The sequence below is a fragment of the Fusarium redolens genome (genome assembly GCF_020744475.1).
Source record: "Fusarium redolens strain MPI-CAGE-AT-0023 chromosome Unknown BKA55scaffold_7, whole genome shotgun sequence".
NCBI lineage: Eukaryota > Fungi > Ascomycota > Sordariomycetes > Hypocreales > Nectriaceae > Fusarium > Fusarium redolens.
In genome coordinates this window covers 1,864,051-1,879,647 of record NW_025763670.1, presented here as the reverse complement: position 1 = coordinate 1,879,647, position 15,597 = coordinate 1,864,051, and the positions used below count along the sequence as shown (strand labels likewise).

Here is a 15,597-nt window from a genome sequence, read left to right as displayed (position 1 = left end):
GGCTTAGTTGGATGCAATGGGTCGAACAAAGAGCTTACGTGTGTTCGTGTTGCGTTGATTTCGATTTCCCTTCCGGGATGTCTGCTCGGCCCGGTTTGTATCTTTGTCTCAAAGGGGTTCGTCAATCCTTTCAGAGGCGCGTGTCATTCCTATCACAGACACTGTATCTCTCACTCCTGTTTCCTGGTTGGTTCCTCCACCCATCGTACTCTGAAACCGATGCAAAGCAGAGCATAGACGCTTGTGCACATCTATGGAGCCCATAATATCCATCCCTGACCCAGCTTGCATTCTGGCATGAGCTTGACTGTGATATTTTTGGACAATTCTTTGTTATTTCTCCTTGATCAGCGCTGGGACCTGTCTATCATCATCATATATAGTGGTTCAGACGACGACAACTCGAAGCTTGATCATGCTGATGGATAGACGGAACATGAACAGTGGAGTACGGTTCTGTTGATGGCGGGTCGAGTTGCAGTGATTCTTTTGGATCATCGATTCCATTCCTCTCTCGTATATGCGTCGTCATCTTCTTCCGTCGTTCATTGTCCTCGAATCTTGTAATAGACGCTACCAACGCCATAAAGGACTCGACCCCAGGCATCGTGAGTCTTTTGCAGCAATCCATGCTGAGGGCGTTTCTGGCTATGCCGTTGTTCCGGCCGGTCTGCCGAAGTCCGGTGATAGTGGCCGTCGTGGTACACGAGTTCTCCCGGCATTGTTATCCGTATCGTTTATCGTATTGTTATTTTTAATTAGATGTGGATTTGATTCAAGTGAATTGCGTGTTCGAAAGTTTTCTATTCCCAGAGACCGTGCTAGAGACCTCACCCTGTTTAAATAATTCTCCTTAGCGTAGGGCGATCTGATGGTTGTCAGCCTCTTGAAGCACATGGTAGACCGATGACTCTAATTGCACTTCACCTGCTCAGTTATTGCATCAATCCTTCCATCACTTGCCATTCAACTGAACGAGCCGTCAGCATTTGACCTCTTAGATGCATCAAAAGGTCCGGCGCCGCTGAATGGGTCCCACCACCGGCCGATCATGCGACCTAATCGCCGTCTCGGTCGGCTGTAGGGTGGCAAAATCACCCTTCGCGGCCGAATTTCTTTCATTCTTGCGTCACGCCTATGAAATCTCAGCCTTGGCCCATGGCTTGGCATCAAAGCCTTGCGAAGATCTTGCTTAACATCACAATGTGTTTCGTGGTGGTTGTCAGTTTGTCTAAAGAAAGAACTTGCTTTATTGCGGACCGTCAAAGTGGTGGCTGCAGGATTGATGCTGATGCTGGTAGCAAGGTCAAAGAATCGAACGCACCAAAGACCATCAGATATAGTAACAAGATAGACAAAAAAAAAAAAAAAACTCATGGCTCAAGTCTGTTTGCGTGTTTTTCCTTGGCAAAATGACCTAGAAAGATAAATCATATAGTTGATTCATCCACTGATCATTCCGAGACAAGTAACATCGTGTGCGGCATCTCACTCCTCGTCATGTTCAGTCAAGTGTCACTCAACTACTGTCACATGATATCGCCATGGATGCATCTTCAAGTGCACATGAAATATTCTATAACGTTATAATTTATACTGATACACCGTAAATACACATTGCGTGTCATTTGACTGAATAAGACCCTTCACTCGTGGTTGTTCTCTCTAGGCAGATGAAGGTCATAATAGGCAGAACCGAGTGAGAGACTCTCAATAATCATGGTAAATCTGCACTTTAGGCCATCATGAGAACTCACAGAGAATGGCCCTTGATATCACATCGTGTATTACCGCGTTTCGTCTAGGGTTGGTCATAATTTCGTCGTCTCTTCACAGCACAGAGGTGTACCGACTTCACGGTAGATAGTAAATCTACCTGATAATTAATGCTATGGTGATTTTAATGAAGTCAAGTAAGGTAAAATTTTTTGGAAATGCGATCACGCATGCTTGCAATGCTATATCATGTCTGTTCTGTATCATTATCACACCAATGCATGGTCGCACTTATATAGTGGTCCTACTGCTAACGTAAAAGAAAGAGATTGTTTGTTCCCAATTGCATACCTCAGGTATAACTATCTATCACAAAATGACACTGCATAAGCTGACAAGCACAGAAAACAAGGTCTCGTATTTCGCCAGTCGAAACCGAAGTATCACAATCTGATACCAACCCCACGTGCCATATCGCAAGCGATATATGCGACCGAATAAGTCAGTTTCATGACATCAAACGAAGACTTATCCTCGTAAAATTATTTCCGGGGTATAGAACACTTTGCGAGAGTATCACATAAACTCTTATCTTCATCAATGCATTGGTGTTTATATGTGAAGCGAGTTCCTCCTGTTCATGAGAGTAAGGGGAAGCTTGGAAGTCATCATGCCAAGACCTTTCTCCACGCCCAGCATTGCACAGACATGCATGAGTGGCCAATATACAGTCTCCCAAGAACCGGGGATCAAAGAAACCAGGTGCAAAAGCTCCGGAGCTCCAATTCAGATCTCAAAGAAATGTAGGATTCCTGGTCTCTTGTAGAGGAGACTTGGTGTTGTTGATGTAGTCTGACAAGATACTCTTTTGGCTGGCAGACACACCAAGCCCAACCGATGTCGTCATGTCGTTATTAGAACTGCGAAATACCGGTGAGGCTGAAAACTTCTATAAATCTAAAGCTTCTACTCTTCTACAGAACTTTTTAGCGTCGCTCGTAGTCTATGTGATGTTACGATGCATCAGCTGTCTTACACAACCAACAAGGTGAGGCTCGGGCACCTACAGCTCAGATCTCGATGTCTATGGAGAAGCGCTGCCGTGGAACTTTCCAATTCATTCGCTTATCAAACAAAAAGTCCCTTGTCCCTATTGTTTTGCTTGTTTTACAGGCGAAATCCTCGTGGCTAGGACTCTCATGATGTAATTCGGCGTCATGTTTTGGAGCGTAGTGAAGAAAGACCACCATGATGTCATGGAACCTCAACACTGTATATATCAAAGAGCTCGGGAACCTTTTGGTGTCTGTATCAAGCTTATTCTGCAATCTCAATCAATCGAATCAAAATAAACGAGTTCATCTTTCCATCAACACATCAAACATCATGTCTCCCACAGCCCCCAGCCACGGTCAAAAGGTAAGCATTAGCAATATGTCCTTGCTTTATATCAGAAACTAACAGATCAGGTCGATCTCGGTCAGAACGCTCCCGTCAAGCAGGAGGGTGCTGGTAGAGTCCCCAATGAGTCTCTTGCTGCTGAGTCTCTGAAGGAGGGCGGCGACTTCACCTCCAACGAGGGTATCCACGGCGAGAACCAGCCCACCAGATCCGAGAACACCAGCGCTGGCCGCAACACCTCTTCCGCTCCCAGCTCCGGCTCTGCTTCCAAGTCTTCCGGAACTACCTCACAGTCCAGCGGCTCTGCTCCAGAGTCTCTGGCTGGCTCTGCTCCCAGCTATGTCAACAACCAGTACATCAAGGAGTCTGGCCCTCACGGCAAGAACCTGAAGGAGGGTATTGACGATTCGAACACCAAGGATGGTCTCAAGAAGGCTTTGGAGTCTGAGCCTGGTAGCCAGGATGATCCCAGCCGACTTGCTGAGCAACAGTTCCAACAGAACCAGACTGCCGCTGGTCGGGATGCTGGTCCTAAGCAGAGTGAGCTTGAGGGCAAGACTGCTTTCGATGCTCTTAACAACGAGACTTCCTCTTAATTTAGGGGTGATAATATTTGTACTATAGCGATTGTTCAATGATGAAATGACTTCATGAAACAACAAGACTGGCCTAACTGTGACATAATTTGTGACTAAAAGACATTCATCTGTATAATAGCGATATTCACAAGGATATATCTAGGGAATATGACATCGTCATAACTGGAGGGGTATCATGTTGCAGGATATCTACCAGCTTCGCGCACTTGGACGTAGTCGCTCGGCGTATCAGGAGGTTTCCTCTAGGGGTCATCAAGAATGAGCAACATCACATCGAACGAGGCGAGCATCAGCTTCAGTTCATCATGATCAGTGACAGGTTCGACTGCAAACAGTGCAAGTGCCTGATACACGAGCACAAGGATTGAGCCGGCGGCTATTTCCAGGCGCAACACGCGGCAGTCTCATCTTCAGGTAATAACGCCTCAGATAGTGGTGAGTTACTATGAAGAGGCAAAGTTGATTCGTAGGTTTTCAACAACTCGACCGGTAAGTCCGAGTCGATACAGCCAATCGAGAATTATAAGTTTGTATACAAAGCTACGGATTCGCCGTCCTTCAAGGTTGCCTGCATGAGAAGAAGATGGCGGGCAGTGTGAAAATCCTGAAACTCAATAGCCAATCATATTGAGCGGATTGATGACGTCAGGTCAGAAAAAAATATTAAAATTTTGGGGTTGATAGAGAAGATAACAGCAATTTACCGCAAAAAGGGCAGAACAAGTTGAGAATAAAGTCTATGCAACTTATTAGGTTCGTTGTATGCTAACTCAGCTATCAAGGACATTCCATAGATTGGTCTCGTTACACTCACAGCTTATCGGAAACAATACACCTTGATGCCTTAGTTGGTGCCTGACTCTGTCGTCAGTCAAAAAATCTGTAAATCTGCCCCACCAAATTAAAAATTCACCCCGCCTTGCCTCTGGGCACAACCACTGCAGAAGCCTTTCGAGTAAGGTAGTGAACCGGGAACTGACTGGAACCGCCACACTCATTGTTATTTGCTTGGCTGGTTTTTTCCTTTGTCGGTCAGGTCAACTTAACTTTTCCATCTCACTCTCTTCTTCCTCCCTCTCCCTCTTCATCGAACGGTCATTTTCCAAACCACTTCATATACCCCGGTTTGGACTTGATTTCTTAGACGGACATCCTCGCCCCGCCGACAGTTTCCGTTCTTTCAACCCCGCGGTTTTTTTCTTCTTCTTCTTTCCTACACACATCTTCATCATGGCCCCCTCTTCATCCAAGGAGAAGCGTCTCGCCAAGAAGGCTGCCGAGGGCAAGCTCAAGGGCAAGAAGGGCAAGAAGACTGAGGAGCCTGAGCTCGATGCCCACGGCAACCCCATTAAGGACGATGATGCCCCCGCGACTTCAGGCGCAAAGCTCGACGAGGTGAAGCGTCTCGCCGAGCAGATGGACAAGCACGGTATCTCTGACCGTGTCACCACCGGTGTCCTCGCCTCTACCCAAACCAGCAAGGACGTCAAGATCACCAGTACTTCTCTGGTCTTTCACGGTCGAGTCCTTATCACCGATTCCACTCTAGAGCTCACCTACGGTCGACGATACGGTCTTCTCGGTGAGAACGGTTGTGGAAAGTCCACTTTCCTCAAGGCCATTGCCGCCCGCGAGTACCCCATTCCCGAACATCTCGACATTTACCTTCTCAACGAAGGTGCTCCTCCCAGTGACCTCGGTGCCCTTGAGTGGGTCGTCCGAGAGGCTGAGTTGGAGTTGGAGCGTCTCGACCACCATGCCGAGAAGCTTCTTGAGGAGGAGGGCCCTGAGAGCCCTGTTCTTCTTGACCTCTACGAGGTGAGTTAATCCACGACCGCCCCAATGTACTAAACTAACATTTTTCAGCACATGGACAAGCTTGATCCCTCAACCTTTGCTACCCGTGCTTCCCTTATCCTGACTGGTCTGGGTTTCAACAAGAAGACCATCCACAAGAAGACCAAGGACATGTCTGGTGGTTGGCGTATGCGTGTCGCCCTTGCCAAGGCCCTCTTCGTCAAGCCCTCCGTTCTCCTTCTCGATGACCCCACTGCCCATTTGGATTTGGAAGCTTGTGTGTGGCTCGAGGAGTACCTCAAGAAGTGGGAGCGAACTCTTGTCCTCGTCTCCCACTCTATGGATTTCCTCAACGGTGTCTGTTCCAACATGATTGACATGCGAGGCAAGCAGCTCATCTACTATGGTGGTAACTACGACTCTTACAGCAAGACTCGAACCGAGAACGAGACCAACCAGATGAAGGCCTACCAGAAGCAGCAGGATGAAATTGTCCACATCAAGAAGTTCATTGCTAGCGCTGGTACTTACGCCAACTTGGTCCGACAGGCCAAGTCCCGACAGAAGATTCTCGACAAGATGGAGGCCGATGGTTTCATCCAGCCTGTCGAGCAGGACCGTGTCTTCACTTTCCGTTTCGCCGATGTTGATAAGCTCCCTCCTCCCGTCCTGTCATTCGACAACGTTACCTTCTCTTACTCTGGTAACCCTGAGGATGATCTGTACCGCAACCTGGACCTTGGTTTCGACATGGACTCCCGAACTGCCCTTGTCGGCCCCAACGGTGTGGGCAAGTCTACTCTGCTCCGCCTCATGACTGGCAAGCTTTCTCCCACAGGCGGTATTGTCACCCGACACACTCACTTGAAGCTTGGTCTCTACTCTCAGCACAGTGCCGAGCAGCTTGACTTGACAAAGTCTGCTCTCGACTTCGTTCGCGACAAGTACAGTGACAAGTCCCAGGATTACCAGTACTGGCGTCAGCAGCTCGGCAAATACGGTCTCAGCGGTGACTCCCAGACTGCCCTGATGGGTACTCTGTCTGAGGGTCAGAAGAGTCGTATCGTCTTTGCTCTGTTGGCTATTGAGAGCCCCAACATGTTGCTTCTTGACGAGCCTACCAACGGTCTGGATATTCCTACCATTGACAGTTTGGCAGATGCCATCAACGCCTTTAGCGGAGGTGTTATCGTCGTTTCTCACGATTTCCGGTAAGCACCATTGAATCTGATCGTAATAAATTATGACTAACAAGAATAATAGATTGCTCGACAAGATTGCCAAGCAGATTCTCGTCTGCGAGAACCAGACTATCCGCACATGGGATGGTTCCATCTCTGAGTACAAGAACTACCTCCGAAAGAAGATGATCAGCGCCGGAGCAGTCTAAGGCGAAAAAGTTTTACGAATTTTGATTTTATTTGGCACGAATGCATGAAAGGAAATTGACTATAGAGGATATTGAATCCACAAAAAGTTGATGAGTGCCATTGGCAATCATGTGGGTATTTTCATGGGTTTAAAGCGTCGGCGGCCCAGGTGGCTAGACCATCAGGATACTTGATACCCTGTGATGGAATGAGACGGCCACGACGAACGACGCTACAGGACGCATGGGCATGGCCTCAGTAGAGAGGCCCGGAAGCGTTCATGAAGATGTGGAAATGTTCACGGATAGATTTTCTTTTTCTTTGGGGCTGGCTGTTTAAGCCTTTGAGTACGAATAAATGGATTCCATTATAATTATTTGCATTTGATGTGACTTTTGTGTTTGACAAAGATGTTGTCTGAAAACGCGTGTGGCTGTGATGCTCGTGATTTGAGACTCGGTAGGACTCGAGGCCGAGGTAAGGCTGCTGAAGAATGCATGGGAGTAAAGCTGTGAGCGATTGGCAACGTATTTATGGCGTTCATAAATTTAAATTTGCGAAATTTGTGTTCATGTTAAGGCGGGCCTATTCAAGTGCGTTTTGTCGTGCCCTATCTTTTCATTTGTTGTTGGTGGTCTCTAGTTCTGATGATCCTCAAGGCTGAGAATGAGCCGGCTAAATGAGCTTCAGCCTTACAACACCTGTAAAGGCACACCGTCAGTTTTCGTTGGCAAAGCTTAAGTCAGTATTGTTGTCAAGTCTTTGCACTAATAGATCGATGGAGATAAGTGACTACTATTCTCATGTTACTGAACGAGGCGGTCACTATATGGCGACATTCCTCTTCCCTACCCTACACAAAATGACAGACATATCATCTTGAAGCGATCTCCGGAACCCATCCCCGCTGCCGGTGACTGGAACCCAAAACGGGGTTAACGCTGTAGAGTTTAGCGTTGAGTCAGGCCCACATGGGACGGGGACCAACGGGACAGGGGAACGAGACTTGGGACCTGAAAAAAATAGAGAGAGAGAAACGAGTCTGACACGGAAGTTGAGTGAACATCGTGTTCGCGTGTGCCTTGATTTGGATGGAGCTGTATTCGCACACACGCACTTGAGTTTCGCCGTGATTACTATGAGGGTTTTTAGACAACAGCCAGACCAACGCATCAGATGCAGCCAGACACTATCTCGTTCAGTGACTCAACACGTAGCAACGCAGAGCGACTTATGACCCAAAATTCACATTGAACCTATCGCCAATTCCTCTTTAGGGAATCGTGCCTTGAACAGGTCGGTGATACACAATTACAAAAATAATCGCTGTGATTGCTTCACCATTGACTCGATCTTGTTGTGCAAGTAAATCTCATTTCAGTGGTGGTATTTTAGCACGTCAAACCCCCCAGATCCCCCCGTTCGTGCAGCTCCTCGATTCCATCACCGTCACTCGATCAGCTTCTGCATCACCTCCTCTTGTCTCTTCTCTTCTTGGTTGTCTCCCGTCGTGTCAATAGGCTTTGTTTTCTCCACTGCCGCCCACACCACCACCGTCGTCATTGTCCATCACAGGATATACCTTGATTAATGCAGACAGACGGTGTAATTATCCTCAGAAGTACCGGTATCTTGCTTGAACCATCACTATAAACTCGCCTCGCCTCGCTTTGCCTTACCGGGTATCCGTACCTTGCTTGACTGTTGATTGACTGGCCTGGGGCTGTCACTCCAGCTCCCGCCATCACCACCTCATTTTGGTTAACCTCCAGCTCTAGAACAAACTCCACTCCACTTTGTTGTTCCCCGATCCTTCTGATTCTCTCTTACCATTCACATTGTCATAATCCGTTTCCCCGCGGCTGTTATTTCACTTTACTGTAGCTTTGTTTGTCAATCCATTGGCCCTTATTCTTCTCTAAAACTCTCATATCTCAACTCTCAGTACTGCCTCCAAACTTTAGTATAGTAACCCTGTCTCGCATCCCCTTCCCCATCTCGACTGCCGCTTGCATCGCCGTATCCCAGCGCCACGCTACCAACACCTCCACACCAAAACACTTTGCCCCCCAGCCAGGGCATCCTCTTTCGATTTGCCTTGGATTGGGGTTCAACCTAGACCTGACATTGTCGCGATCCATCACTGTCCATCGTTTTCATCCCACACGTACCTCTGTCGCAGTTCGCTGCATCACCGATCGCGACTTGCGAATCGCATCGCATCGCAACTCAGCTTACAACGCAACGCAACGTAACGATTCCTCACACAGCCTCGCGTGCGCATCGCGAAACTCTGATTGATCGACTGCGTATCTCGTACCGGACACATTAACCCCCCCAAACCGTCGTCGCATCGTTGCTTGTCGAGCACATGGGTTCTCAAGCTTGATTACCACCGGCCGTCCGACTACAACACATTCCCTGCTCCCTCGGGTGTTTAGCTTTGTTCTGTCTGCCATTCAGGCGCTAGACCATCAATCACCATGGATCAGAACGGCTATAACTCCTCGGTGCTGCAGCGGCCACCACATAGAGAAGATGGTGCAGATGATGACCGAGACTCCCGTCCGCATCATCATCATCATCACCACCATCATCACCATCACCACAACAGGCGCGACGGTGACTCAGCTGGACCTGTGCCTGCAGTTGGAGAAACGGCGACAGCCTCATCGAATGCAGGCGGCGCGAATGTGCATCAGCACTCCACCTTTAGCCTGCGCTCACCCAAGTCAGAATACCGTCCTCCTCCCTTTACATCTCCCAACGGTCATAGCCATAGCCACAGCCATCAAAACACTCCAAGTACCGGACATTCCCTTCAATCCCCGCCTCGTCCAGCATTGCCCAATCCCTACATGTCATCGTCCACGGGCGCACCCGGCGGCCCCGTCGCTCCATCACTTCCACCTCCTGTAGGCCTCAACTCATCATCACCTGGATCGTCAGCAGCAGGACTTCATCAGCAGCAGCATCATCGTCAACCTCAAGCACCACCTCCTGCTGGTCCTCCGCCCGTGTCGCCGCTGCATCCTCCTGTTGCATACTACCCTCCCGGGTCGAACCACGACATTTATATACCGCGTGAAACCAAACCTGCATCGCGAGGTTTTTACGACCCTACAACTGATACAACAAAGGAACGTCGAGTTTCTGACGCGGCGACGCCTGGAGCCTCCTGGCACAACGCCAACGCCAACGCCAACGCGCCCCCGGTTGGCACTCCAAAGGTAAGGGGCGCAAATCCACTATTTTTTTGTCTTTGACTCTCGTCTCGTCTCGCCCGGACTCGATTTGATTGATTGCACCTGACGTCCCTTGATTTTCCTTTTCCCCATCATCCTTCAATTCTATCTTGATCATCGAGATCTTCACCCATCACGTCCAGGCCATCAATGCCTGTCCCATTCCCTTATTCTTATCAAGCTTAATTTCCCATCGAACTGTCACTATCGCAACACCTTTTAATTTCATCATCACCCTTAACTCCGTCGCACAACCTCCTCCTACTCCGACCAAGACCTAAACAACCACAAAGCTTGCTGACGTGGAGCTAATTTTTCTCTTCTTACACAACAGACCCGCGATCCGTACCCTTATTCGCAATCTGCCGAACAAAGTACTCCTTCATATTACAACGGCTCTTATACATCTCCACGAGGTCCATCATACAGTCGGCCGCGAAGCCCAGTATCACATTCGCACCAGAATCCACCAGCTGGATCTCTCAGTCCTCCGGGGCGACAGCCTCTACTGGCTTCTCCAAGTGTGAGGCATGGTGCTACGGCCAACATGACTTCTACTACTAATGGGGCTTCTGCCCTTACGCCTTACAAGTCTGATCTTGCGGCCCCATCACCACCAAAGCCTGCATCGGCAAGCGTAGGTGCTAACCAATATACAGAATGTTCATTTGTACTAATACCATTGCAGACATCAAGAGCAAACCCAATGTCCTTTGACAGCATCCTCTCTAGCTCTGAGCCCGCTCGAAAACCCAAAGAACAATCTCCCCTGATTTCACGAGAAACCGAACCAGAAATCAAGCAAGAGCGAGATCCTAGACGTGATCGAGAACCAAAACGCGACTCACGGGAACCAAAGCAGACAAAACGCTCCCTGGAGCCCGAAGCGGATCACGACACAGAGGTTGAAAAGGATGTCGAAACTGAGCCTGAACCTTTCCCTGGTAGAGACAGAGAAAGAGAGCCTCCTGTCAAGAAGCGAGGAGGTCGAAAGTCAACAAAAGGCCGTGCTTCTGATATTCGAGACGCCGCTACGCCTAAGAACGGTCGCAGATTATCGATTAAGAAGGAATCGCCGACACCTCGACTTCCTGCTAAGCGACAAGCAAACGGCCAACCCAAGCCAAAAACTTGGTCAGCAGAGATGGAGAAGAAAATCCAGAACGCCGAGACACAGATTGACAACAGGGCTTCGAACCTGGAACCCGATGAATTTGATCAGCAGCAATACAAGGAGCGTGCCCACAAGCGACGACGCGTAATGGATCAACTCGATCTGGAACATGGTCTTTCCCGGCGTGGCGCTTTTGCGACTTCAACCAGCAAGAAGCTCGTACTTCATGCAGAGCTCGGTAAACGACGCTATGACGATGTATTTTACGACGAAGCACTCCATGAGGTCCGCGAACAAGAGGTTTACGCTGAGAAGGAGCGCAAGAAGGATATGCAGCGCAAGCGACGTCGCGAGAAGTCAATGGCTGTTACAATGGAGCAGAAAGAAGCAGCTCTGGCTCGCGCCGAGGCTGCTGAAGACGAAACCGAGCGGCAGAAACATCTTCGAGATGCTGAACGCGCCAGTAAGAAGGCACAGCAGACGAAACTCATTCTCCAGAAGGGTATCAAGGGCCCTGCCCGGAATTTGGAGCTTAACCTGGAGGGTGGCACCATGTCTTCATTCCAGGCTTCTGATGTGGAATCCGGTGAAGCAGGTACACCATCTGGCAAGCGAAAGGGCAAGGGCCGTAGCGGACCTCGCCTCAAGAAGTCTAAGGAGCAAAAGCAGGCCGAGAAGGATTCTGCGGAAGCTGCCCAAGCTGCTATTGATGCCGGAGAGGAACTCCCAACCAAAGAAGAAAACAGAGTTCGAATCAAGATCAAGAAATCCAAGAAAGACCCTTCTGCCGAGACAGAAAAGGACAAGGACGACGGCGATAAGACCGAGGACGAACCTGTCGAGAAGAAAAGCAAGAAGAGTAAAGACAAAGATAAGGAGAAGGTCGACGACATCCCCGATAACGAGAAACGGTTCATGTCTAAGGGCTACAACCAAATTTACGACCAGATCTGGCGAGACATGGCTCGTAAAGATGTCAACAAGACCTTCAAACTTGCCGTGGACTCTTACGCCACAAAAGCCTCGAATCTCAAAAAGACTGCCATTCTGGCATCGAAGGAAGCAAAGCGCTGGCAATTACGAACAAACAAGGGTACCAAAGATCTCCAAGCTCGAGCAAAGCGTGTCATGCGTGACATGATGGGCTTTTGGAAGCGTAACGAGCGAGAAGAACGAGATCTCCGCAAGGCTGCTGAGAAACAGGAGATTGAGAATGCCCGAAAAGAAGAAGCCGACCGTGAAGCCGCCCGTCAAAAGAGAAAGCTTAACTTCCTTATCTCGCAGACTGAGCTGTACTCTCACTTTATCGGCAAGAAGATCAAGACTGATGAGGTGGAACGAAGTACCGACAACCCCGACGTCGCCAGGGATGCCCATCAGATCGACCAGCAGAAACTCGACATCGATGAGCCGACAGGACCAGTCACTGGTAAGGTTACCAACTTCGAGAACCTTGACTTCGAGGAGGGCAGCGATGAGGCTCTCCGTGCTGCTGCTATGGCCAACGCTCAGAATGCCATCGCTGAGGCTCAGAAGAAGGCCCGTGACTTCAACAACCAGGGTCTCGACATGGACGAAGAGGGCGAGATGAACTTCCAGAACCCCACAGGTCTGGGCGACGTGGAGATCGAACAGCCGAAGCTTATCAATGCCCAACTCAAGGAATACCAGCTCAAGGGTCTCAACTGGCTTGTCAATTTGTACGAGCAGGGCATCAACGGTATTTTGGCAGACGAAATGGGTCTCGGAAAGACTGTCCAGTCCATCTCCGTCATGGCTTACCTGGCTGAGAAGCACGACATTTGGGGACCCTTCCTCGTTGTTGCTCCTGCTTCGACTCTCCACAACTGGCAGCAGGAAATCGCCAAGTTCGTCCCCGAGTTCAAGATTCTCCCCTACTGGGGTGGGGCCAACGACCGAAAGGTTCTCCGAAAGTTCTGGGATCGCAAGCACACGACATACCGAAAGGACGCTCCTTTCCACGTTTGCGTTACTTCGTACCAGCTGGTTGTGTCTGATGTGGCCTACTTCCAGAAGATGAGATGGCAATATATGATTCTTGATGAAGCCCAAGCCATCAAGAGTTCTCAAAGTTCCCGATGGAAGGCATTGCTCAACTTCCACTGCCGAAACCGCTTGCTTCTTACTGGTACACCCATCCAGAACAACATGCAAGAACTTTGGGCACTTCTCCATTTCATCATGCCATCGCTGTTCGACTCGCACGACGAATTCAGTGAATGGTTCTCCAAGGATATTGAGTCTCACGCACAAAGTAATACCAAGCTTAATGAGGACCAGCTCAAGCGTCTGCACATGATCCTCAAGCCCTTCATGCTTCGTCGTGTCAAGAAGCATGTGCAGAAGGAGCTCGGTGACAAGATTGAGATGGATATCTTCTGTGATCTCACTTACAGACAACGCGCGTATTACAGTAATCTTCGAAACCAGATTAACATTATGGATCTCGTTGAAAAGGCTACCATGGGCGACGACCAAGATTCAGGTACACTGATGAACTTGGTCATGCAGTTCCGAAAGGTCTGCAACCATCCCGATCTCTTCGAGCGCGCCGAGGTCAATTCGCCATTTGCTTGCGCCTACTTTGCTGAGACCGCATCGTTCGTCCGCGAGGGTAGCCAAGTTGCCGTGGGTTACTCAAGTCGCAACTTGATCGAATACGAGCTCCCTCGCCTTATCTGGAGAAATGGAGGTCGAATCAACAAGGCGGGCCCGGATAGTCAAGTTGCAGGCTGGAAGAACCAGGCATTGAACCACATGATGAATGTCTGGAGCCCAGACAACATTCGCGAGAGCTGTGATGGATCAAAGGCATTCTCGTGGCTTAGGTTTGCTGACACTTCTCCCTACGAGGCTTATGAGGCCACGCATCAAAGCTTGATTGTCCGAGCTGCCAAGGAGCTTCAGAAACGCGACAGACTTGGATACATGAACGTGGCCTACAGTGACACTGAGGATCAGAACTACACTCCCGCTCATGCCCTCTTCCAGATTCGGGCGCGACAAAACCGAAAGCCTCTAGCGGACATCACCAACGAAGGTGTCTTGACCCAGCTGATGAATGTCGCTCAATCAGACTATAATGAGTCCGGTCTCGGTCGCCTGGAACCTGCTGGTAGACCTCGCGCTTCAGCACCCCCAATTCAGGTGTCGTGCCGCAGCTGGGGTTCTGAGGCCGAACGCAGTGAAACCTTGTTTAATGCACCAATCCGCAAGATTCTCTATGGGCCTACCGTCTTTGAGGAGAAGGCTCTTGTGGAGAAGAAGCTTCCTATGGAGTTATGGCCCACTCGCGAGATGCTGCCCAAACCCGATCATGAGAAGAAGGGCTTCACTAACATCTCTGTTCCTTCCATGCGGCGCTTTGTTACTGACAGTGGCAAGCTGGCTAAGCTTGATGAACTGTTGTTCAAGCTCAAGAGTGAGGGTCATCGTGTACTCCTGTACTTCCAGATGACTCGCATGATTGACATGATGGAAGAGTACTTGACGTACCGCAACTACAAGTACTGCCGACTGGATGGTTCTACCAAATTGGAGGATCGACGAGACACCGTGCACGACTTCCAGACTCGCCCCGAGATCTTCATCTTCCTTCTGTCTACTCGTGCTGGTGGTCTTGGTATCAATCTTACATCCGCCGATACTGTCATCTTCTACGACTCCGATTGGAACCCTACCATCGACTCGCAGGCCATGGATCGAGCACATCGTCTGGGTCAGACCAAGCAGGTCACAGTCTATCGTCTCATCACGCGCGGCACAATCGAAGAGCGCATTCGTAAGAGAGCAATGCAGAAGGAAGAGGTTCAACGTGTCGTCATCCAGGGTGGTGGTGCAAGCGTTGATTTCTCTGGCCGTCGTGCTCCTGAGAACCGCAACCGTGATATTGCTATGTGGCTTGCCGATGATGAGCAAGCTGAGATGATCGAGCGCCGCGAAAAGGAGCTTCTCGAGTCAGGCGAGCTTGAGAAGCAGCAGAAGAAGAAGGGTGGCAAGCGACGCAAGGCCGAGAACACGGCTAGTCTGGATGAGATGTATCATGAAGGTGAGCAAAACAGTTTAATTAATCTCTTGGAGTCCAATCTAACACATATCTCAGGCGAGGGTAACTTTGACGATGGATCCAAGGGCCTATCTGGTACAGCAACACCAGCTACCGCAGCCACACCTGGCGACAGCGACAGCAAAGGCAAGAAGGGCCGTAAGGGGACAAAGCGAGCCAAGACGGCGAAGCAAAGACTAGCGATTGCTGATGGTATGATGGAGTAAGGGAGGTCGACAGCGTCATCCAGCAACGCCTGTAATATCAAACGCAAGACTTAGAGCCGCAT

The 15,597-nt window shown here is 49.6% G+C and overlaps 3 protein-coding genes across 3 annotated transcripts; all 3 read left to right on the top strand.

Moving 5' to 3' along the window:
- Positions 1-3,102: 3,102 nt before the first annotated feature.
- BKA55DRAFT_593717 (uncharacterized protein) lies at positions 3,103-3,713 on the top strand (the record flags this gene model as incomplete). The annotated part of the gene is made up of 2 exons (XM_046195586.1): positions 3,103-3,135; positions 3,270-3,713. The coding sequence occupies 2 exons, from the start codon at positions 3,103-3,105 to the stop codon at positions 3,711-3,713; spliced, it is 477 nt and encodes a 158-aa protein (XP_046050353.1).
- Positions 3,714-4,830: 1,117 nt separating this feature from the next.
- BKA55DRAFT_353704 (P-loop containing nucleoside triphosphate hydrolase protein) lies at positions 4,831-7,145 on the top strand. The gene is made up of 2 exons (XM_046185809.1): positions 4,831-5,534; positions 5,583-7,145. Exons 1-2 carry the CDS (start codon positions 4,947-4,949, stop codon positions 6,726-6,728), a joined length of 1,734 nt encoding a protein of 577 aa, XP_046050352.1. The 5' UTR covers positions 4,831-4,946; the 3' UTR covers positions 6,729-7,145.
- Positions 7,146-9,366: 2,221 nt separating this feature from the next.
- On the top strand, positions 9,367-15,535 carry BKA55DRAFT_538949 (SNF2 family N-terminal domain-containing protein; the record flags this gene model as incomplete). The annotated part of the gene is made up of 4 exons (XM_046190082.1): positions 9,367-10,113; positions 10,463-10,765; positions 10,817-15,311; positions 15,366-15,535. 4 exons carry the CDS (start codon positions 9,367-9,369, stop codon positions 15,533-15,535), a joined length of 5,715 nt encoding a protein of 1,904 aa, XP_046050351.1.
- Positions 15,536-15,597: the final 62 nt, after the last annotated feature.

Bases quoted from the DNA above. Each gene is read 5' to 3' on its own strand.
- BKA55DRAFT_353704 (XM_046185809.1), top strand. From the start codon at position 4,947: ATGGCCCCCTCTTCATCCAAGGAGAAGCGTCTCGCCAAGAAGGCTGCC. The intron at 5,535-5,582 runs GTGAGTTAATCC...AACATTTTTCAG, and splicing joins TTCTTCTTGACCTCTACGAG to CACATGGACAAGCTTGATCC.